This window comes from Budorcas taxicolor, chromosome 2, assembly GCF_023091745.1.
Source record: "Budorcas taxicolor isolate Tak-1 chromosome 2, Takin1.1, whole genome shotgun sequence".
NCBI classification, from domain to species: domain Eukaryota; kingdom Metazoa; phylum Chordata; class Mammalia; order Artiodactyla; family Bovidae; genus Budorcas; species Budorcas taxicolor.
In genome coordinates this window covers 36,282,862-36,307,036 of record NC_068911.1, presented here as the reverse complement: position 1 = coordinate 36,307,036, position 24,175 = coordinate 36,282,862, and the positions used below count along the sequence as shown (strand labels likewise).

The 24,175-nt window shown below is 44.8% G+C and overlaps 1 protein-coding gene across 6 annotated transcripts in view; it reads left to right on the top strand.

Annotated features, from left to right (window-relative positions):
* The window catches only part of RBFOX1 (RNA binding fox-1 homolog 1), a 397,999-nt gene that overhangs the window by 317,289 nt on the left and 56,535 nt on the right, over positions 1 to 24,175 (top strand). For all 6 annotated transcript variants that reach the window (XM_052636094.1, XM_052636096.1, XM_052636093.1 and 3 more), the window contains exon 9: positions 16,351 to 16,483. In XM_052636094.1, coding sequence (XP_052492054.1) covers positions 16,351 to 16,483 — 133 coding nt within the window. The remainder of the gene's footprint in view (positions 1 to 16,350; positions 16,484 to 24,175) is intronic.

Below are 24,175 nucleotides of genomic sequence, written 5' to 3'. Positions count from 1 at the left end.
AGGAGACTTCCTTTTGAAGTGAACGCTTGTGTCTCTTTTGCTTTTTGTACCATTTAATCACATTTTAAAACAAGTAATGTTAGGTAGGCACAGACAGAGAATCCCCTTCTCCTGATCCATAGTAAAGTAAGATCCATGCATACATTCAGTCTAGATACAACGCATTGACCTAGTTTTGCCCTCACAATAAACAATAAATCTGGACTTGGAGCCCTGATTTTGGAGCTTTGATCTTCTCTAGGGCTTCCCTGGCAGCTCAGATGGTAAAGAATCTGCCTGTCATTCAGGAGACACAGGTTCAATTCCTAGGTCAGGAAGATACCCTGGAGGAGGAAATGGCAACCCACTGCGAAACGCTTGCCTGGGAAATCCCATGGACAGAGGAGCCTGGCAAGCTACAATCCATGGGGTCAAAAGAGTTGGGCATGACTGAGCATGTGTGCACACACACACACACCATAATTCACTTGTATTTTCGATCCTTGCCTCCACCTCTGAACCCCAACCTGGTTAGCTCCTTTACTGACATCTGTGATCACTCCGGCTTCAGCTGGTTTACGATCACAGGCCACTTGCTTGTTACTGTTCTGTCCATTTTTTACCCTTTTTTTTTTTTAACTAGTTTCAAGAAAATTCTTAAAACACGCTAGTTGAACACCCTCAGTTGTTCACAGGGAAAACTCAGCAAAGGAGAAGCCACAATTCAGGCAACTGCTCTCCCAGCGCTTTGCTTATTAATCTCCATGCAGAAGAGGGCTTTGTCTTTTTCAGATGGGGGTCTCACTTCTACAATAGGCTGCCAGTTGCAAAAAAGCCTACCATCCGGTAGTGTGCCCCCAAACATCTTATTTGTCTTGATATTTCTTGCACAGAAATGCATGTGACAGATAGGGAATCACTGGAGAATGGTTTGCTTTGTGTCAGACAAATATTAAAACAATAAACTGCGTTGCCCTGGGATCCTCCTGCACGCACAGCCAGAGAACGAGGCTGAGATGAGATGTTTCTGAAAGACAGGGAGGTGGTCATTCCGGGGGAATTCCCTGGAAACCCCAGGTTCTGTGATGGCACTGACAGTACTTTTTCTTAAGCGCATCCGCACACAGCCTGGTGCAGAGCCCGCATGTAGCCCTTGACCATGGCTGTGTTCTCCTTCCCCTAGCCCTGAGCAGAGGCCACAGGCTCCTTGTTGATTATCTCTTGTATATGTAGAGGTGAAAGTGAAAGTGTTAGTCACTCAGTCGTGTCCAGCTCTTTGTGACCCCACAGGCTGTACCTCACCATGCTCTTCTATCCATGGAATTCTCCAGACAAGAATACTGGAGTGGGTAGCCATTCCCTTCTACAGAGGATCTTCCCAATGCAGGGATCAAACACAGGTCCCCTGCATTGCAGGCAGGTTCTTTACGCTCTGAGCCACCAGGGAAGTCCTGTGTAGTAGTGTGTATATATTAATCCCAAACAACCTTTTATCCCCCACCTTGCCACTTTGGTAGCTGTAAGTTTATTTTCTATGTCTGTACCTCTGTTTCTGTTTTGTAAATAAATTCATTTACATATTTTTTTAGATTCCACATATAGATGATATCATATGATCTTTGTCTTTCTCAAATGTGGATTTAAAATGGGGAAAAAAAAACAACAAAAACCTTATACTGAGTTCAGAGCTGGGATCTTGTTTGATTCCTGGAAAGTAAAGTGAAGCAGCCTGATACACTGGTGCAGGTGTTTGTTTTTAGGGAACCTGGCTTTGTAAGTGAAGCCAAGCCCTCCCAGTCTGCAGAGCTGGGAGTGAACAGCTTAGGAGGGAAGTAAGAACCCCGAGGGGAGCTTCCCAGGTGGCGCTAGTGGAAATGAACCCTCCTGCCAATGCGGGTAAATGTAAGAGATGTGGGTTCGATCCCTGGGTTGAGAAGATCCCCTGGATGAAGGCATGGCAACCCACTGCAGTAGTCTTGCTCGGAGAATCCCATAGACAGAGGAGCCTGACAGGCTACAGACCGTGGGGCCGCAGAGAGTCAAACACACTCAGCCACTAAACAACAAGGACCACCAAGGACCCTCAAGCCCTGCTGTGGGATGCTTGATATTTCTTGCATAGAAATGTGTCCAACCTCAGAGAGGTGGTCCCCTCCTTCCCTTGCGTTATTTCTCTTCAAAAGCAGATTTCCCCACACACGGTAAAGATGCATGAAAGGAAACCGAACCTGGCATAGTTCCTTTAAAATACAGTTGTTTTAACACTTGCTTCATGAAGAACTCCAAAACACCATTGTCTGAAATCATGTTTTCATTCATGTAAAGGCAGTGACTTGCCAAGAGCTCTTTTATTGCTTCTGGAGAACTTGGTGTTGCATGTGTGCTAAGCCACTTTGACCCCATGGTCTGTAACTCTACAGGCTCCTCAGTCCATGGAATTCTCCAGACAAGAATGCTGGAGTGGGTTGCTATTTCCTCCTCCAGGGGATCTTCCCGACCCAGGGATCAAACCCGTGTCTCCGAAACCGTGTCTTCTGCGTCTCCTGCATTGCAGGTGGATTCTTTACTGCTGAGCCACTGGGGAAGCCCAAATACCTGCTTACCTGTGAGCATTAAGTGACATCCTTGTTTTAAAAATTTTCAGGCTGCTTGAGGCATTGTAGCTCCTCAAACAAATGGCTCTTCTTTCCTTTTCGTTCTTAGATGCGATCTTTTCCAGGTGCTTTCGAAAGTTCACCAACAAAGCTGGCTTGGAAGGTTTATGTTAATCTAGTGCCTGGACAACTGGACCATGTCTGAATGGCCCTCCTTCGATCTGGTCTAGGTGGGCATGTTGGGGAGGTCTCCAGCTGGGAAATCAGACAGGTGATCCCAGGTCCAGAAAGCACCTTTAAACCTCTGGGTTTGTTTGGGGATGTTGCCCAGATGATCAGGACTCAGTTTTCAAGTCTGGAGCTGGTTCTCAAAATCAGATGGGGTTTGACATCACAGTGATGGCTGGCAGTGAAATGAACTATGCTTTTGCATCGCATTTCCATCCCGCGAGTCCCCATCAACCCCCATCTAGGGCCTCGCGTTCATGGAGCTGCAGCAGCCCCAAAGAACCATGGGAAATTCAGCCCAGCATAAGGGAGCTCATTTATCTCACTTGCCCCGCTTCCTACCTGGAGAGGCAATTCACCGAGCTTGCTGTTTCAGCCAGCTGTTAGCTAGATCATGAATGATTTAACAATTGAACCTTTACTGTGTATATGCACTCGATAAAGTAATTATTTATATAAATTATTAGCCTTTTTTTTTTTTTTCTGCTCCATGGCTGCCTGCAAAAAGCTACATTGACACCAATACAGGTTTTGTCAGAGGAATAGATGCTGGTAAATTGCTTCATCTGAGTTACAGTAGGTCTCAGCATCTCAGGTCTTTGTCTCCCCAGGTTCCTTCTAAGGACAGAAAGCACTTTTGCAGATGCCTTCTGAGGTCCTGCCGAGTCAAACACTCCAAGATGGAGATGCATTCTTGTTTTGTTTTGTCTTTTTCACTGAATGAAATGTTATAGAAACCCTGCCCAGGGGGCTGATGTCAATACATATAAGTAGATGGAACACAAAAAGGTCTTTAGCACAGAAAAAGCTTCTCACTGCACATTTTAGCAGCCTTGGCCCTCCCCACATGTCTGTTGGATTAATCTGCCCATTTGTAACCTGGGAGAAAAGAGACGACCAGCCCCTAACTTCAGGGGGTAAGCAGGAATCAGGAGGTAATTAGATAATATCCAAGGCTGCTATCCTCATTCAAAATCCTAAGTGTTGAAAGAATATTCAGGTGTGTGAGCATTGTGGGATTGTGGGGAGGTTTGTTGAGACTTCTTAAATTTATTAAGTTCAGAAACATGTTTGCTTTGGAAACACCAAACTCACTGCTCAGAATGCATCCCTGTATCAGCATTACATGTTTTAATGTATATTTTTTACCTAGATGACTCATTTCTTTCCAAGGAAGAGACTATTTCTAACCAAGCTGTGAGTCAAGTGACATTCGAGAAAGTGAGTTGCTCAGTAGTGTCTGACTCTTTGCGACCCCATGGACGATACAGTCCATGGAATTCTCCAGGCCAGAATACTGGAGAGGGAAGCCTTTCCCTTCTCCAGGGGATCTTCCCAACCTAGGGATCAAACCCAGGTCTTCTGCATTGCAGGTGGATTCTTTACCATCTGAGTCACAAGGGAAGCCCAAGAATACTGGAGTGGGTAGTCTATCCCTTTTCCAGTGGATCTTCCTGACCCAGGCATCAAACCGGGGTCTCCTGCATTGCAGACAGATTCTTTACCAACTGAGCTATGAGGGAAGCCCAAACATAAATATGGAATGGAAGAAATGTCACCTGCCCCCCTCTTTTTCCATGCCCTGGCCTGCAGCAAGATCTCAGGGAGGCTTGTAGACAGATCCCCCTGCACATTAATTCAGTCCATGATGAATCAGGGCTGGTTCTCTTGGATGTGTTATGGATTAAGGGAGGTGATGGAGCAGCTTGTCCAGACAATAGAAGGGAAGTGAAAACTGATGGCCTGGAAGCAGTTTAGGGGGGCTTCCCAGGTGGCGCTAGTGGTAAAGATCCTGCCTGCCAGTGCAGGAGATGCAGGAGACATGGGTTCAGTCCCTGGGTGGGGAAGATCTCCTTGAGGAGGGTATGGCAATCCACTCCAGTATTCTTGCCTGGGAAATCCCATGGACAGAGGACTCTGGTGGGCTACAGTCCATGGGGCCACAAAGAGTCAGGCACGACTGAAGTGACTTAGCACACACACATGCAAGCTGCACGTGGAGAAAGTGGAAGTGGAAAGGTTTTGCCTAAAACTGACAAAGGATCCCTTTGTTCCAGCGCCTCCTGCCATAAATAAGATGTCAGGGTCTGGTGTCAAGTTGTCTGGGTTCAGATCACTGGAGAGTTTCTGAGCTGCTCTCTGTCTACCTTTCCTCTCCAGGAAAGTGAAGATTACAGTTAAGACCTGATTCGTGTGGTTCTGTGGAGAGTTTTGTGAGTTCATCTGTGGGTCTGGCCTTTAGCAAGTGTTAGTAGCTGTTTACTGTGTGTTTCATCATATAGTAAAATCTCATCTATCTGATCATGGAGTCCAAGAGGATGGAATTATGCCAACCGTAATCGCCACTTTTAATGATTCCAGTTACCACTGCCTGAACTTTGAGACATGTGAGGTCCAGAGTCTCTCATCACTGATGTCCTCATTAAATTTCTCTTAAAATAGACATCCTTCCGAAGCAGCAACTCTCACAGGGTCAAGGACTGGCACTCATCTTTCCTCCGTAACAGAACTGCTATGGCATTCTGAGTTTATCTGACGATATAATCAATAAACATCTCAGCGTGTACCTGGGGCCAGGTCATCCTCTGGGTACTAGAGGCACAGTCTGGACAAAGATAAAGTCCTCAGGACACCTCAAGAGAGAGCTCAATCAGGAGAGTGCAATCATATGAAATGGTAGGAAGGAGATGGTAGGTGAAGAGGGAAGAAGGAGGGGTATGGTGGTAGCTGTGCTGGCATCAAGAAATGTGGGGTAAAATTGAGAGGAAAAACCTTTGAAGGAGGAGGTGATGTTGGAACCAAGAATTAGATTAGGGAGTCGACGTTTAGAGACTGGACAAAGGCGAGAGTCTTTATCACTAAGACGCGGTGGTCAGAGGAGGCTGGAGGAAATGAAGTCTGTTAGTCTCAGTGAAGATTTAGGTCAATAAATTCATTTTTGGCAATCAAGCCAGCACAATATCCCCATCATTTTTTTTTTTTCCTTTCAAAAATGTACATCTCTCTCCAAGTTCTTGCCAGTTCTTTCCACACATCCTCCTCAGACCTGTAATGGCCTAGAAACTTCTGGCTAATTTGGATTTGACTAAAACTTTTGTACCATGACGTTATGTAAAGAGATTCAATTATGGTGCGCAATGTTTTGTGAGTAACTGCCGCCCATAAAAAGTTAATTAATCAGGGCTGTGTCAATTTCCTTGTGCCATGTCAATTTGCTGCCAGGTAATTAATCACTAATCACCCACCAAACAGCAGGCGGGGGTGGGGGGTGCATCCTCGAGCCATTTATTGTCTTTCTCCAAATAAATGGCACGTGCAGCCAGCAAGAAACACATCTTGCCTTTCATAATATTTTTATCGACACTTTTGCAAGTTGTAATAGACTGCACCAACAAGCAGCTGCAGTTCAATGGAATATGAATATTAAAGAAACAAATGAGCGGAGATTTATAGGACATTGCGTTTCTGTTATGTCAGTTTTGAGATTAAACCAAGCAAATGAACAGTGAAAAATTACTCTTCCATGTGGAGAATGGTGATTAGACTTGTACATTAATTAGAAATTTTTGTTTTCCTATTCAGTGCATTTCAAATGAGGATGTCCTGTAAGAAACTGTTTGTCCAAAACGTAGATTTATTCACTTCTAAACAGCAGTGTTTAATATCAACATGCATTTTAAAATGAAACAAGAGCCGATCCCAAATGTGAGTTTCAGGGATGAATAGACGTGTGTATGAAAACCAGAGAGTCCAACAAATTAAGTGGCCATTTTGGTCTTTTTGTCAATGACTGCCTGAATGCAAGACTCCCTTCTTACTCCTAAAGCTGGAAATGACTGAATTTTAACAAAATTGAAAGCCTTTCCATTTTTATTTTGACCTAGAACCAAATATGATCCATCATATTAAGTTTTCCATTTAGTCTTATTTAAAGACAGTGACCTCACTGTGTATACATTCTGTGTTACAAACCAATTTGATGTGTCTTTCTTTGAGATCTGTCCTGCAAATTGCGCCATTTTTTTTGCCATGTGGAAAAAAAGTCATCAGGTTTTTATGTGGGCTTTTTTGGAGGATGCATTGTGATGTTTATCACACAGTGCTCTGCCTGTGAAATTGAGCTATCGCTGGTTGTTTATTTCACCTCGGTATGTTACCTATTATGCCACTTCTTAATTTATGGTCCAGCTCATGGAACGGGAGTTCCCTCGAGGGGAATCCTGCAGAACCGTGAACCTGCTGTTGAAACCGCATCTGTACCCCCAGAATTGTGTAAGTGAATATTTCCTACCGTAAATTACCCGCGGAACAATTCAACCACCAAATGAGCATGAAGATCTCTGTCTTAAAACATTTCAGGGGTGGGGGAAGAGGAAGGTGGCATTCACACAGCAAAGAAAAGGAAGAAGAGACAAAGAGAGAGCTTTCCCCACCCCCATCCATCCTAAACAGCACACCTTTTCCGGGCATCTGGCAACTTCATGCAAATTCAAACCCATGCACAAATGCAAAGAATAATTGCCCGTTAAAGCAGTTGTATATTTTTATGGTTTTGATGCAGTCTGCCCCCCTGTCGGGTTTTGCATCTGCTGTTCTTCCATTTCTCCCAGAGCTCTAAAACTTTAATATGCAGTTTATAACCCTCAAGTATTTTCCGTGGGTTTTGTTGTGTTCCTTCTCTTGGGATTTCCGGGCTTGCTGAGATGATCTCATTTGTGTTTATTTTCGAAGGTAAGCACCACATTCGTAAAAGAGACAGAGGGAAGGGATCACGCGTTCGTCACTGTAAATACATTGAACTCCGAGCTCCTCGGAGGTGGGAGGTGGGGGCCTCTGTCTTGCGGGGGAGACAGGCAATAAGCAGTTGACACTTTGGTAAATGGCCCATTTGTCTGGTTGATACACCCACACATCTTCCCTTTAAAAATGTTGATTTGCCTTGATACTTGAGCACATCACAGCATGCCTCTGGTTACGTGCCTGAAGTTTCCGTTTCATTGAGTTCAGCGGTGGAGAACTCCTTATTCCTGAGAGCTGAGATGGTTGCTCTGCTCTGGATATAAATCTAGCTGAAGGTTGGGAGTGGGTGGGCTGCGGATGTCGAGGTGTCAACGAGATGTGCAGTTGGCATTTGCTCCAGAAGCTCAGGCCCTGTTTTCTTGGAGAGAAACTCATTTTTAGCTTATGAGCTAAATCCAATTTTCATTGCAGTGATACCAGATTTTTCACTTTGATTCATGCTGGAGCAGGTTAAAGAGGGAACGTTTCCAGTATAATGAACCTGTGCTTTTTGTCCCCCTCCCTTGTCTCCCTCATGCCAAGAACTAAGGATTTATTTGGTACCCACGAAGCAGCCTGAATACTTTCCATTGTTTGCCATTGATGGTCTGTTTACATGCTTATTAACTTGAAGTTCAACTAGGAAAAAAAAAAATCAAACTCCAGCATTGGGGTTCAGAAATGCCTCTAATTTGGTGTCTTTGCTTTCAAACATTGTTCTTTAATTAACAAAGAGGCATTTACAAATATTGGACAGGGTGACAGGTGAATGACTTTTATTAGCATCGATTTACTCTGTTTCGGTAGTGAAGAGGACATTGTGCGTTTCCCCTTGGCCTTTTGCATTGGATTTATTAAACACGTATTGCCCGCATCCTGCGTCCAAACTCCTGAACTGGGGTATTGATAGATGACATAACTTTCAACAAAAGAGACAAGTCATGCTGCAATGTAAACACATAATTAAGATGTCTTCTTGTTACGAAACCCAAGTTCATGTGACCAAAGTACAGTGAGACCAAACAATACCTAAATGTCAGGAAAGGTGCAGGAAAGGTTTATTGGCCTGCAGGGCAATGCAAGGAGAAGGCGTGACTCAGAACACCCCGAATTCTCTGAAGTGCTTCAGCAAAGCATTTGTAAAGGCAAGGTGAGGGAGGTGCTTGGTCGGTTGTTGCAAGCTTCTTGATGTCAGAATCCTTTGTTCTTGTAACTCTCCATGTAGGTCTGATCACTATATTCCTGCAAACCTCCAACAAGACAAATGTTATTCTCTGTTTTGCAACTTTTTATCTCCATATGAATGGAAAAGTGTTATACCCTTAAAGATGAGAGCCTTGAGAACGGGCAATCCCATGTATTTTAGGCTATAGGCAACATATAGGAAAGTCTGATGGCTCAGCAGGTAAGAGAATCTGCTTGCAATGCAGGAAACACAGGATTTGATTTCGATCCCTGGGTCTGGAAGATCCCCTGGAGGAGGAAATGGCAACCCATTCCAGTATTCTTGCCTGGGAAATCCCATGGACAGGGAGCCTGGTGGGCGGCAGTTCATGGAGTCACAAAGAGTCAGACACAACTGAGTGACTGAGTACAGCACGTTACATTCTTTTCACATGGTTCAAGGATAAAGCCATTTTGGTTTTGTTTAACCTATATCCTAATCACCTAAGTATATGCTTCACATATGCAGTTAACCATGCTCTATAAGCCAGCAGACCCGGTAGGCAAGTAAAAATAAATAGATCAGCTCCTACCATCCCACCAGAGTCTAAAGGAAGCTTGACAAACAGTTGTGGTATTTTGCCCTTGAATTTGACCATGTCTTAGTTGCAAGACAAGAGAGCCACACTGTGCCAGCCACAGGGGGGATGTCCTCTCATGGAGACAGGAAGAAACACAGAAGGCACAGCTGTCAGTCAGGCAAGGCAGGGATTATAAGGATTGCTATTTTCCAGTGTTCCTTGTTGCACACATTCATTGCATAAAGACAGATTTGCTGGGTTGCTAGGGAGCTCCATGTGGGGCTGTACGCAAGAAGGAACGCAACCAAATACCTTTTACTGACCAGATGGGTACCACCTGTCTGGGGGTGGGGGGAGTGTGAGCTCAACTTATCTGAGAACAAGAAACCAATCTCCAAACCCTAATGCTGTGCAGCAATAAAGGTGAATTTAAGTGAATGAGGATGGGCAATAATTCCCAGTGTAGAGCATTTACCCAAATCATCTCCCTTTTCATCAGAATCACACGTATTCCAAGTCTGGTTGCTATTTTTGGGTCAGGATAGCATCTTCTGAGTATGGGTATAGCAGTTTTTATAAAGATGATTGAGATCTGATGTATTATTTGCACACTATGTTTCTGCAAATCTTGGGCAGCATGCTTTTTATAAAGGACAGGGTTATGGTCCTTTTGAAGGAGACTAACATGGGTTCATCATCAAAGCTTGTCCAGGCATGGTATTAGGTAGCTGACACCTTGCTGTGCTAGGCAATTTCCTAAATCAAAGAGCAGAACAGATGAAAAACACTGCCCGCATGGAGCTTGCGTTTTAGCTATGGTGAGAGTATTTTTTTCCCTTCATATCTGTGATCCAAGTTTACTTGATTACTAGTACGCCCAGGAAGATTTGGGGTAGGCTTCTTCGGAAGGAGATTACAAAATAAAAGGGAGGGAGGGAGGAATGGATGCCTAATCCATTCTGTGTACCTTGACACCGACTTCAGTCTCAGAGAGTTTTGGATGAAATAGAAAAGAATAGCTTTGTTGCTTTGCAGGCAAAGAGGGCCACAGCGGGCTACTGCCCTCAAAACTGTATGTCCTGACCCGGAGGGGGTGGTGAGGAGTTTTATGGTAATGGTTCAAAGAGGAGGAAAGCCTGACTAGCTCCTGGACATCCTTCTGATTGGTTGGTGGTGAAGCAAGTGGAAGTCAGCATCACCAATTTTCTGTTTCCAACTGGTCTGGGGTCTGTGTGCTGGTGGGCAGCATGCAGTTAACTTCTCCCACCTGGTGGGGGTTTCAGAATCTGCAAAACAACTCAAGGATATTATTATGTGTATCCCTTAAGAAGGAGCCGAGACCCTACCCCAAAGGCTGCACTGCTGTTTCTTGGCTGCTGCTGCTTGTCTCTGCATCCCCTCCCTTCCCTAATTAGCAACTGTTTGAACCTGCCTGTTGGAACTCAGGGAAAGTCTTGGAGGCTGAATGAAGCCGATTTCCTGTAATCAAGGAACGGGAAACACAGAAAGGCTTTTGTGCCCAGGAGCCCCACTGGGTCCTGTTTGGTTTCAGGAATGAGGGAGGGAGGGAGAGAAGAGGGGAAGAGAAGGGAATATTCATCAATGACAGTGATTAACTAGAGACTTCATGAAGAGACCCCTTGGCCAGCTCTAGACGGCAACAAGAAGGGATAGCTGAGCAGACATCCATCTGGGAGACTTACATTCCTGCTCCTGTAACAGGAAGCCCCTGTTACAATTTGTTGTGGTTGTTCAGTCGCTAAGTCATGTCCGACTCTTTGCAACCTCATGGACTGCAGGCACCCCTGTCCTTCACTGTCTCCTGGAGTTTGCTCAAATTCATTCCTGAATATTCATTGGAAGGACTATTGCTGAAGCTGAAGCTCCAACAATCTGGCCACCTGATGTGAAGAACTGACTCATTAGAAAAGGCCTTGATGCTGGGAAAGATTGAAGGCAGGAGAAGGGGACAACAGAGGATGAGATGGTTGGATGGCATCACTGACTCGATGGACATGAGTTTGAGCAAGCTCCGGGAGAAGGTGAAGGACCGAGAAGCCTGGCATGCTGCAGTCCATGGGGTTGCAGAGAGTCAGACATGACTGAGTGACTGAACAATGACAACATGTCCATTGAGTTGGTGATGCCATCCAACCATTTCACCCTCCGCTGCCCCCTTCTCCTTTTGCCTTCAATTTTTCCCTGCATCAGGATCTTTTCCATTGAGTCAGCTCTTCGCATCAGGTGGCTCCTTATCTTACCTGAGGGCACTTGGCCTCCCAGGAAGTTGACGTGCCGTCCTTCCCTTGCTCCTTTAACATCCAGAATCTCTTTAATGCGCCCTGCTTGGAGCAGCCCAAAGAGCTTGGTACGAAGACCTGCAAATCCCTTATCCTTCACTGAGAAGGCTATTTTCTCCCTGCAGCAAAGGGGGTACACAGCGGCATCCTGGCTTTCCCCCTCTAGCAGCTTGCACTCCCCTCGCTCTACTGCCGAGCTTCTGTTTCATGTTCTATCTCAACATCTAAATCCTCCAAGAATTATCGTAAAACCTGCTTGTCGCTGAGAGGGATCTTGTCTGGCTCACTCCGTGCCGCAGCCAACGATAATGAATGGGTCAGCATAATTACTGCGTTTCCTCACACAGGCAACCAGCTGCTCTGCCAGATTGTGAATTTTTCATTTGCTTTATTTCAAAATCCAGGGTGTTCCTCCGCAAACTTAATATTTGAACTGTGGCAAGATCATGTTGGAATCAAAGGCTCGCTCGCTCCTTTTCTCCCCAGTGTTGAAACCAACATCTCCTATCTCACAACTCCTGGCCTTTTAGGATATTAGGATTGCCCTGCTTCCCCTGTTGAGGTTGATACCTCTTCGCAATTTCAAGAATAGTAGTTGGGCTTCCCAGATGGCACACTGGTAGAGAATCCACCTGTCAGTGCAAGAAACGCAGCAGACGCGGGTTCTGTCTCTGGGTTGGGAAGATCCCCTGGAGGAGGAAATGGCAGCCCACCCCAGTATTCTTGCCTGGAGAATCCCATGGACAGAGGAGCCTGGAGGGCTACAGTCCATGGGGTCGCAAAGAGTCAGACTCAGCTGAGCACAGCTGAAACACCAGCTAAGAAACATGGATGCTGCGGGGCTGGCAAGCTGAGAGTTAAGTACTGCTATATGATTTGTCTTGACTGACAATTTTTTTTTTTAAGGTAAAGAAATAACCTGGATGGTCTTCTGGGTCATAAAGGACATAAATAGAGAGAGAAAATCATTCTGGCTTGGTTCTACCATCCTAGCATTTTACTAGCATCAGAGAAGGATATGGTAGAATCCAAGAAACAGGCTGGCTGTTGGCTATTCAAAAACACATGAAGAATTCCAGATGGTAGTCAGTCTGTCTTCAGCTTCCAGTTCAAGAGTTATAGTCCAGTCTGTGCAATCCCATGAATATAGGATTGGGAATAACTGCTGTGGGAAATCCCGCTTCTTTTCCTCCCCAGCCTCCTGCCACCGACATGCAGCTACAAACCTACTGTCCAAGAACTCTGGGAGTAAGGGGAGCTGATGGAGTGCAGGGCTTCTACTCTTTTTATTTATTTTTTTCTTTTTATTGAAGTGTTGATTTACAATATTGTGATAATTTATGCTGTACAGCAGAGTTATTCAGTTACACACATATTCTTTTTCATATATTGTACAGATATTTTTTTCTCTTTTATTTTTTTAAACTATGAAAGCATGATAACACAATTACAAGAAACTTGGAAAATACAAAACAAAATTACATATAGTTCCACTATATGCTACGATTATTTTTAAAGTAGATAAATTAATATTTTTAATTGGAGTGTCCATATCAAACTCAAAAATTGATAGAATGAATAGACAAAAGAGTAGAAGGATACAGTAGACCTGAAAAGCACCGTGAACCAATTCAACATAATGAAGCTTTATACAATTTTCACACAACAGCAGGATACAAATTCTATTCAAGTTCCCATAGACTATAAACACTGGAACATATCCAGGGACATAAAACAAGGTGCAAAAAAATTTCATGGTCTAAAGTAATTGGAGTCCTACAGAGTCTGTTTTCTGATATTCTTTTTTAATTTTTTTTTCCAGTATGACTTATCCCAGGATACTGAATATAGCTCCCCGTGCTATACAGTAGGACCTTGGTGTTTATTCATTCCGTATATAAAACCTCACATCTCCTAACTCCCACCTCCCTGTCCATCCCTTTCTGAACCCCTTCCCCCTGGGCAACCACCTGTCTGTGGAGGGCTTCTGCTCTTGAACATGATGGCAGGGAGAAAGGCTGTTTGGATGTAGATGGAGGCAACTTAAAGATAATATGACACACAACACTCTGTGAGAGGTTAGGAATTCGGCAAAATACACGCTCTGGGAGAGGGCAGCTTGGATGTGTTGCCTTGCCTCTGGGAAAGAGCCTCCTGGGCTGAGGCCTCTCCGAGCCTTTATCTTCCTATCAGACCAAGAGAAGCTGGGTCCTTCCTAGCCTTGCACGTTGCTACCAATACTGTCTAAAATCCCAAGAGAGACGGAACAGGGGAGACAGGGCTGTGGACACGAGGAAACCCATCCTGGTTCTTGTTCATTCCACCTGTCTCCCTCTCTAACAGGAGATACGTCAAGCTCCTGTTAGGTAAACAGGGTGAGAGGAGAGAATGGATCAAGGAGAGAATGGATAGTCCGCCAGTCATTTGGTTGGACCACATCCTAGGGCTTTATTCACTGGTCTTTAAGTCATCCAGAATCAACTGTGTCCAATATCTAGAACCTACTGTGGACAAAATCAGGGGGCTTCTGCTGACATTGGGGGGGAATGCATGGGGAAATGCAAGGATGAATGGGATACGATGGGGGCCCGCAAGAAGCTGGCTGATGAGTAGAAAAGGTAAACGTAATGAATAAGTTATTTTCTTCTCCAGACCAGTAGCCAGAGGCTGGGTATTCTCTGAACTAGAGTTCCTGGAGAAATGAAGTCTGGGGTTGCTGCGTTAATGGTGTTAATGCACTTCCCAGGTGGCACTAGTGAGAAAGAGCTCTCCTGCCAATGCAGGAGACATAAGAGATGTGGGTTTGATCCTTGGGTTGGGAAGACCTCCCTGTAGAAGGAAATGGCAACTACTCCAGTATTCTTGCCTGGGAAGTCCCATGGACAGAGGAGCCTGGTAGGCTATAGTTGAAAAGGGTCAGACACAGCTGAAGCGACTTGGCACGCATGCGCACACTTCCCTTACCTTAGGATTTTCTGAGCCTCTAATATATTAATAGATCTCCTGAGACAGTGGCCTTCCAAATGTATTTTCCTAAAAGAGCATCCCCTCCGTGGGATTCACTGCGGGTAACAGTGCCTGCTGAGAGTGGGACGGGACGGGCATGACCAGTATGGTGGGAGCCTGCAATTCAGGGTCTAGAAAGAGCAGCAAGGCAGGGTGATGGCATCAGGGTTTCATGGACCTGATGCACTGGGATTTGCAGACATCCTGGGAGGAAGGGCATCCCAGGCAGAGGAAGCTGTGTTAATTATCATGGGTCTTGAGCATCAGGCTTACTTTCCCTCCTGACTCTTGACCAAGTCACTTGGTTCAGAGAATTTCCACACCACCACCCCTGGGAAGATAATCCTGCCCACACTTTCTCTTTCAGAGTTGAGTCCTCATACTTCTCTGTGGTTACGGTTGTTGTATAAATGGTTTTATAAGCTATGCAAATGGATAGGGGGCTGATGGGATCTTAGTAGTGATTTGTCCATAGGAGCATGAGGGGTCTGTACACGTCTGATGCATACACTTGTCTGTAGGTACAGTGCATTTCAATTAAAACATTTTAACCAGCAATATAGGTTCATAAGTTCTCCCCCTGTGACTCAGCAGTAAAGAATCCACCTGCCAGTGCAAGAGCTGCAGGAGACTCGGGTTCTATCCCTCAACTGGGAAGATCCCCTGGAGAAGGAAATGACAACTATTCCAGTATTCTTGTGTGGGCAATCACACGGACAGAGGAGCCTGGCAGGCTACAGTCCGTGGGGTCACAAAAGAGTCAGACATGACTTATCAACTGAACAAGAAGCAACCTTAGGTACCTAAAGGAAAATATGGGAAAAAAGATAAAACCGAATGGAGAAAAGCTATGAGTAGACAAGTAACATTTTCTCATGAATTTTAGCCTCACAGATAACTACAAACACATTGAAGTATGTATGTATTTGTGTATCTAATTATATACATATGCACGTATATATAAATAGGCATGTATACATATTCCCATACACACACACACATACATGTGATATGCACACTAACACCCACGAATACTTTATATACACACATATACATAATAGGGCTTTCCTTGTGGCTCAGCTGGTAAAGAATCTGCCTGCAATGCAGGACACCTCAGTTTGATCCCGGGGTTGGGAAGATCCCCTGGAGAAGGGAATGGCTACCCTCTCCAGTATTCTGGCCTGGAGAATTCCATGGACTGTATAGTCCACAGGGTCACAAAGAGCCGGACACAACTGAGCGACTTTCACTTCACTATATGTGTACACATACTTACTCATGTGTATGTGTACATATACACCTATGCATATTGCATGCTCATCCACATACGTATCATGCACAATACCTATATTGGACAGGTATGCATGTTAATAGATGATAGGCAGATGTGAGAACCCAGTACACACACATCTTGCAGTCTCCCTTTTTAAAAAGTGAAGTTTATGCAGTGAGCATTTCCCCTGTTAGAATCCTTTGTGGATGTTTGTCCTCGATATTGGTCCCAGGGATCACTGACTGTGTTAGCCCATCCTCTGTGGAATCGAACCTTGGTCTCCTTCCTCCAGCTTGCCTTTAGAAGTCTGATTCCTGGAAGGAAGGGGTGCGGTTGTCCGGCCCTGGCCTACGGGGAGCAGGGTCCTGGGTGTGTGTGTTGAGGGGGGACAGTTCCCCCACAGGCAGGCTCGATCTGAACCTTGTGTTCTCTGCTCTCGCCCACAGTGCCCGGCTTCCCGTATCCAGCTGCCACGGCGGCGGCCGCCTACCGAGGGGCGCACCTGCGTGGCCGTGGCCGCACCGTGTACAACACCTTTCGGGCCGCAGCGCCCCCACCCCCGATCCCGGCCTACGGCGGGTAAGTGGGGAGCCCCCCACCGCGGGCGGGCCTCCCGCCCCAGCACGCCAGCCCTCGCCCCAATCCCTGCGTGCGATGGAGTGCATGCCCGCCTTGACCGCCCCTCCGGAACCGCCCAGCATGCAGCCCGCCCGCTTGCAGTATAGCACCTTGCAGAGTCTTGAAAAATGAGTGTAATTTGTCTTGTCATGGTTGGTGCCTTTAAGCATTCTACATGTCACATGTTGTTATGGAAATTCTCTTTGAGACTGAATGCTGGAGAACAGAGAAATGGTTACAGCCCAAGACGTCTTTCTGATGATTGCAAACATCTGGTGATTAAGGAGGTTGGATCACATACGCCCCTTGAGTCTCTCTGTTGGGGGGACGGGGAGGGTTTAAGACGGAAAAATCACCAGGGTGGCCTTGTCCCCCTCCCCAAAGATATCCTGTGCTTCAAGGTGTATGAACTTTTGGCCCAGAAGAGAAAATTAGGTGAGGAGGTGTACTCTTGAAGCTCAAAGAAATTGGAATTGACTCATTGCGTGGGATTTTTCCAAAATGGTTTTGCTTTCCTTTTTCCCTCTTTGAGGAGAATTTGTTTGCAGATTAATTTGTTCCCCATGGCCCGTTTGGTCTTTCTCTGCATGGACTTTGCTGTTGCCAAGTGAATCTCAAGGAATAGTGGTGAATGCTATTAAAAAAAAAAAATAGTACTGGTATAATGGGCTGCAGTTTCGAAGTGCTTCCCTTTCTGCTTTGCTATTAGGAATCTTCCTGGTACATTCTGGGTCCCTGCTGTGCTGTTAGGAATCCTTCTAGAATATTAGAATATTCTGGCCCCCTGGAGTCGGAGAGAGGGAAGTCCCTCAAGCAGTAGTCCTCACAGGACACTGGGAAAGTCTGGTGATAGCATCTACTGGGTGGAGGCTGGGGATGCTGCTAAAAATCTTACAAAGCACAGGATGGCCCCCCGTCCAGCCCCCCAACACAAAGAGTTGCCAGGATCCAAATGTGGCTTCCCCAGTGGATCAGTGGTAAAGAACCTGCCTGCCAATGCAGGAGACTCAGGTTTGATCCCGGGGTCGGAAAGAGCCCCTGGAGGAGGGCATGGCAACCCACTCCAGGATTTTTGCCTGGAAAATCCCACAGAGGAGCCTGGAGGGCTACCATCCGTGCAATCACAAAGAGCTGGACACAACTGAAATGACTGAGCGCACACACACACAAGGAAAACTCAGCGATACTCAGCACAGTCTGGCGCAAGCCTTCTCTGGCCAAGGACTGGCTTTCTGGTCTCCAGAAGGAATCTAGTTATATTCAGGACTGTGTGAAAGGGTTAAATGCATTTTCTATAGCTCTTCAGCTTCCCTGTCTTTTAGAAAACCGGAATAAGCCTAGATCATGTCTATTATGTTGATGACAAAGGGAGACGCTCTTTGTTCATTATTTATTCATATCTCACCCATTCCAGAGTAGAGCATTTGAAGTGTTTTAAAAACAAATGCACAGAAATAAAGTTAAGGCTATTAAGAAATGAGACTCTATGAAATCATCAGGAAGGGGAAATAAAAGCAGAGAAATAAGACAATGTCCATCATTTCTTAAATGATCATTAGACTTAGATTAATTCTGAGCTTCTTAGGGCAATTCCTAGCTTCTACTGCAAAAAAGTTGTTTGTTTTTTTGTTTTTGTTTTTTTTTTTTTACTGGAAAGGTGAAGGATGATAGCAAACCAAGAATGAAGTGACCTTAAATTCTCACAGTCCTCCAAAATAATACATCTGCGTATCCTAAGCCTTTTATATCTGACCATGTGTTGTGAGGAATCATTGATTTTATAGTGATTATCTCCAGTCCACAGTATTGAGCCCACTTTATAGATCCAGAAAGGCAGAAACAAAGATTTATCATTCCCAAGGTCACATAATGAGTAATGAAGAAAAGAAAGAATTACCCTCTGGGCTCATGTGATGACTGAAGCAAGATTCATAAGCCATCCATGTAAAATTGCATGTTTATATCATATTAGTTTGTCTGAAAATCATTATCTTACGTCAGTAGATGAAAATTGTTGCTTTTGGTCTACATACCGTTGATATCTCATTACTATACCAAACAGAAAAATATCCTCATATGAGCAATTTATTTTAAAAAATCTCTGAATAACACACCTGCTGTAAAATTGAAATTTGCTAACTTGTAATGAACTTGTTCTTTGCTAGGAATAACCAGGCATAACTAATGAACGCCACATTTGCCAGGGAGAGACTTAGGCGTCTCCAAGTGGTAAAACACATTGTTGGTGACTGCTTTGTACATGATTTCACTTTAATATTCCAGCCATCTTCCTAATCATTTTGGTTGTAATGGTAGATTTTGCCTTTTTGCTGGCGATATTATGGCTGGAATTCTGAAATCACACTTAGAAAGATAAAATTCTCAAGACAGGAGGACTAGAAATTTTAGAAAGGCTAGAGATGTGTATGCCCATGTCTGCATGTTTTATTAGAGCAGAGTACTGGTCAAAAGAAGGAAATTCAGCCAGTTGCCTGGGTGTTTTGCTGGATTATAAACTGTCTGGAGTGCACTGATTATAAACTGCCTGGAGTGCATTGGTACCAAGTGAAAAAGTGTGAACTCAGCATCTTCAGTGAAGGCTCCTTTTCCTTCATTGGCTTAAGCTGAAGGAGTCCATGGTGGAGGGGGTGGGGCAGATGGGGCAGTTCATCCTCAAAGAAAGAGCACCAAGGAGGACACAGAGCAGACCTTGGCTGGAGTGGAGAGTCCTGATGTGTGTTGACTGAAGCAAGTAGCAGAGAAGCTGAAAAACCCACGTCTCTTTCCAGGAAGTGATGTCATCAGGATTCAGGTGTTCCAGGGGATGGCGTGGGTTTCCTGTAGTTTTTCGTCTTCAGAGTCCTTTGGTTTCCCAGCTACTAGATTTGACTGTCTTTCTTCCAGTCCAGTTCAGTTTAACATTGCCTCTCTCAGCTCCATGAGCTGAGGATGCTGAGGCAAATGGCACCTTTGAAGGAGTTTCTTACAGGCAGGCACAGGGAACACCGTAGATGCTAACGATTTTAACACATGTGGAAGTGGTAAGATAGGCTTTTGAGGGAGTGTTGTTGTTCACTCTGTCGTGTCCGACTCTCTGCGACCCCATGGACTGCAGCACGCCAGGCCTCCCCTGTCCTTCACTATCTCCCAGAGTGTGCTCAAACTCATGTCCATTGAATTGATGATGCCATCCAACCATCTCATCCTCTGTCGCCCCCTTCTTCTAAATCAATTACACTTCAATTAAAAATTGTTATAATTTTTTAAAAAACTAAAACCAAAAAAGGAAAGAAAACCCAATCAGGAAAAATTCCAGTCATTTCCTAAGTTGTCCTGCTAAAATCTCATTCTGTGATTTTCCCTCACATTCAGAGATCCCCTCTTTTTTTATAAGCCATCATCTAGCAAACTGCATTTTGGAGGGAGAATTTATTATTTCCCTTGTCACCAATTGAAGACATATCTGTCATCCTAAACTGTTTATTGTAAAGAATCTAATCTGAAAACACTGTTACTAAAATCTCAACCGAAAATGTGTCATTTACCCTATGTCTATGTATAGCTTCCTTTAAGGGGAGGGAGCGGAGTTTGGAAAACATCCACAGAACCTCCATGGCCACTTTTGTGGAACCTTGGGTGACCCTTGGAAGTATCCAACATCACAGCAGTCACCCAGGAAGATTCACCGAGGGTGCCCTGGCATTCATTCATTTCCTTTTACTGATTTGGTTTTTTCCTCCACATCCTGACATTTTCTGAAGTTCCTCCCAGAGAATAAAGAACATAGGTTATGAAGAGCCTTGTCTTCTCTTTCTCTTATAGCTGAACAGAAAGTTATTATGACATTAATGCATGATCATCCCTGGGGAGGGGAATTCTGCCTGGACCAGGATCACAGGAATGAGAGAAAAGCCTTAGGTTGCGTTAGCTAACTCCTTATTGATTGTCAACGTTAACTGAGTGAGAATGGGTGATAAGTTAGAAAGCTAATACCTACACAGTCAATAGGATTGTTGCACTCCTATAAAGACACAAACTACCGGGCAGATAAGATTGCCTCCTGCTGTTCTGTCTCATACTGCCCTTGGTAGCTGACTGAATCTCTGCAGGCACAATTGCCTTAGCAGCTGGGTAAAGACTCTACCTGCCTCTGAAGTGTTGATAGAGGACTAAGTAGGGAAATGAGTGTAAGGTTACAACTCCATCCATTCCATCAGATGGCATGTGTTAAGTGAACTGTAGCTACTGTAGTTGTTGCTGAGATAGGAACTGAATTTTATTAGCTGCCCATACTCCTCTCTTTCTCAAGGTCCCCTTTTGCTTGAGTTGAACACTCACATTTATGCATCCATGAGTTACTTACCCCTGGGCTGTGGGGGGTGGGATGGGGTGCCTGCTGTTAATTGACCTCCATCCCATGTAAGCCACAGAGATGGCTTCAGACAGAGGTACTTCAAGTAGCTAATGGAATCTGTAGATTGGAAACAAAATATTAACTAGTGAACAGTGTCAAAGAGAGTTGAAGGGACCATGTCATCCATATTTCTTCTTGCATTTGATCCCACAGTCAGTGTCAGACACCATGTCCAGTGTGTCTTCCTAGGACTCACACTGGGGAGAAATTACCCATTGAGTGATTGCCATCTGAGGGAGCTTGTAGGCTGACGCTCTGTGGATGAAGATGGCAGGTGGAAGCATCAGAAACACATACTCCAGACTCAGTACAACACCAGATGTTACAGGACAGTGGTTAAACCATAATCCTCTCCCCACGAAACCCCATGAGATTGGTTTCATCAAGTTCTTGTTCTTGGTTAATTAATAAACAGCTCTTATTAAGTTCTGGGTTTCCCAGGTGGTGCTAAGGTAAAGAAGTGAAGTGAAGTGAAGTCGCTCAGTCGTGTCTGACTCTTTGTGACCCCATGGGATTTTCCAGGCAAGAGTACTGGAGTGGGGTGCCATTTCCTTCTCCAGAGTATCTTCCTGACCCAGGGCTCGAACCTGGGTCTCCCGCACTGTAGGCAGACGCTTTACCCTCTGAGCCACAAGGGAAGCTACCCACCTGCCAATGCAGGAGATATAAGAGAAGTGGGTGTGATCCCTGGGTTGGGAAGATCCCCTGGAAGAGGGCACGGCAACCCACTCCAGTATTCTTGCCTGGAGAATCCCATTCACAGAGGGGCCTGGCAGGCTACAGTCCTGGGGTCCCAAAGAATCAGACGTGACTGAATCGACTTAGCACACTCATATGTATCCAGTCCTACTGTGTAACAGGCATCTTGTATGAGGATAGAAATAGAAAGAACCATAGGAGATTTTTAAATTATTGTCTTTATTCTAAGTGAAACATCCAGCATTTTGCAACAGGTTTTCATCTTGGCTCTCAGGATATTTTTGAGCAAGGTATTCTGCACTTTCTCAGGTCATTAATTATGACACATGTGTGGTCAGTTGCTCAGTCATGTCCGATTCTTTGTGACCACATGGACTGTAGCTCACCAGTCTCCTCTCGCCATGCAAATCTCCAGGCAGGAATACTGGAGTATGTTGCCATTTCCTCTTCCTGGGGATCTTCCCAACCCAGGGGTTGAACCCACGTCTCTTGTGGTTCCTGTCTTAGCAGGCAGATTCTTTACCACTGAGCCACCTGGAAAGCCCTGTTAGGACACATCGATGTGAAACTTCTTAGAGTTACCTCGTGAAGTATTTTGAGGAGACTATGCTCCTCTGAATGCAAAAAGATATGGTGAGATCCCTGGGAGAAACTTTATACAGTTGGCCAGTACAAAAATGAAGCCCATACATAGCACTTTAGTGGGTGCTTTCAGGTTAGATCCTGAAGAAACCTGTGAAACTATGTGGGTGAACCTTTCTTTCTGTGAATCAACCATGCTTTCTGGTTTTAATTTATAAATGTCTCATGCTCAGATGTTATTATCTGATGCTCAGGAACTTTCTCAATTAACATAAACACTAGAAACTACAGTCATTATCACCTATTCTCAGAATACTTTCAGAATTCGCTCTAGCTGTTTGGCTTTATTTTTGGTTTTGCTGTGAGTTCTTGTTTAAATTCTCAGCCAGTTCTAAGATGTAACTTCTCACATTAAAAAGAAAGCCTCTTCATTGAGTGCGTTATGAGACAAACACCATAAATGAGTAGTTCTGAAATTTGGGGGGAGAAAGTGGAATGTCACAGATGTCTTTGATAATCTAATTCAAAAAATATATATTTTCCCTGGGAAGATGTCAGTGTCCTCACACCGCACAATGCTGTACAAATGCCAGTGAGTTTATGGACCCACCTGATATCCATTCTAAACCAGCTATGGTTTAATGCATTTGAATGCATTACAAATATTTTTTTTTTTTCCATTTGGAAGGGGCAGCAAGATACACCATTATTAAATAACCTTTCCTTTAAGAATATATTGGTGGATGGGATATATTACATTATTCAAACAGATTGTATAGTCTGGGTATCCCATACTTTCTTTCCTTTTCCGTAAACTAATTTGCTGTAGTGCAATCATCCCCTGCTTGCATTCATCCAAATATTTAACTACTGTTATTACCTTTCTAAGAAAATGAGATGTGCATTCGCATTACATTCTTGCAAAAGCATATTGCGGTCCCAAAGTGATTGACAAGCAATACAATTACCTTTGCATGGCTAGACCGACCGCCTCTGCATTAAAATGGGGCTGCACCTGTTCTATGCATGATGGTAGCTCTCTTTTCTTGTATGGGGCCATGGCTCATATATCGAGAGCTCCATATTAGACATCACCCCCCACCCTCCTCTCTCTTCGTTTATGTTATTTTGAGTGCACCTGTTTAGTGAGGTTTTTAAAAATGTTTGAATACATTCTTGGAAACCATCATGAGTCTTTGTAAGAGCTTCCTTGAAAACAGTTCCTATTTAGAATAGGACCTGGGCTTCCCAGGTGGCGCTAGTGGTTAAGAACCCGCCTGCTGATGCAGGAGACGTAAGAGAATGGTTTCGAACCCTGGGTGGAGAGGATCCCTTGGAGAAGGGCATGGCACCCCACTCCAGTATTCTTGCCTGGAGAATCCCATGGACAGAGCAGCCTGGCAGGCTATGGTCCATAGGTTCACAAAGAGTCGGAGAAAACTGAAGCCACTGAGCACGCACGCCCGCTAGGAGGCTGGCCTCCAGCGTTCTCTCGAATGTCATGTAAGATGACACGTGGAGGGTGGCGCTCTGTAGGGCAATAAGCTTTTTAGTCCTTGGACCAGAAGCCTCAGCTTCCCCTGGGACTTGTTAAACATGCCAATTCTTAAACCCAACCTCCCCCTCCCTCTGCATCCAGCTCTATTGATTCAGAACCTCTGGGCTAGGCATGGAGCCCAGCCATCTGTGTTTTGATGGGCCCTCGAGGTGGTTCTGATGCTGGCTGAAGTCTGACCACTGCTGCCTGCCATAGCAATTAAAAGTTTGGGCTGTGAAGCCAATACAATACAAGCTAGGCTACAGTCCCAGCTTTGTCAATACCTAGCTCTCTCTGTCTCACTTTTCTGATGTCAGAAGAGGCTATAATAGCATTATCCATCTCATAAGGGTATTTTGAGGACTCAGTGGGGTCATGATAACTAGGTCAGACTAAAAGGACAGGCACGGGGCTTCCCAGA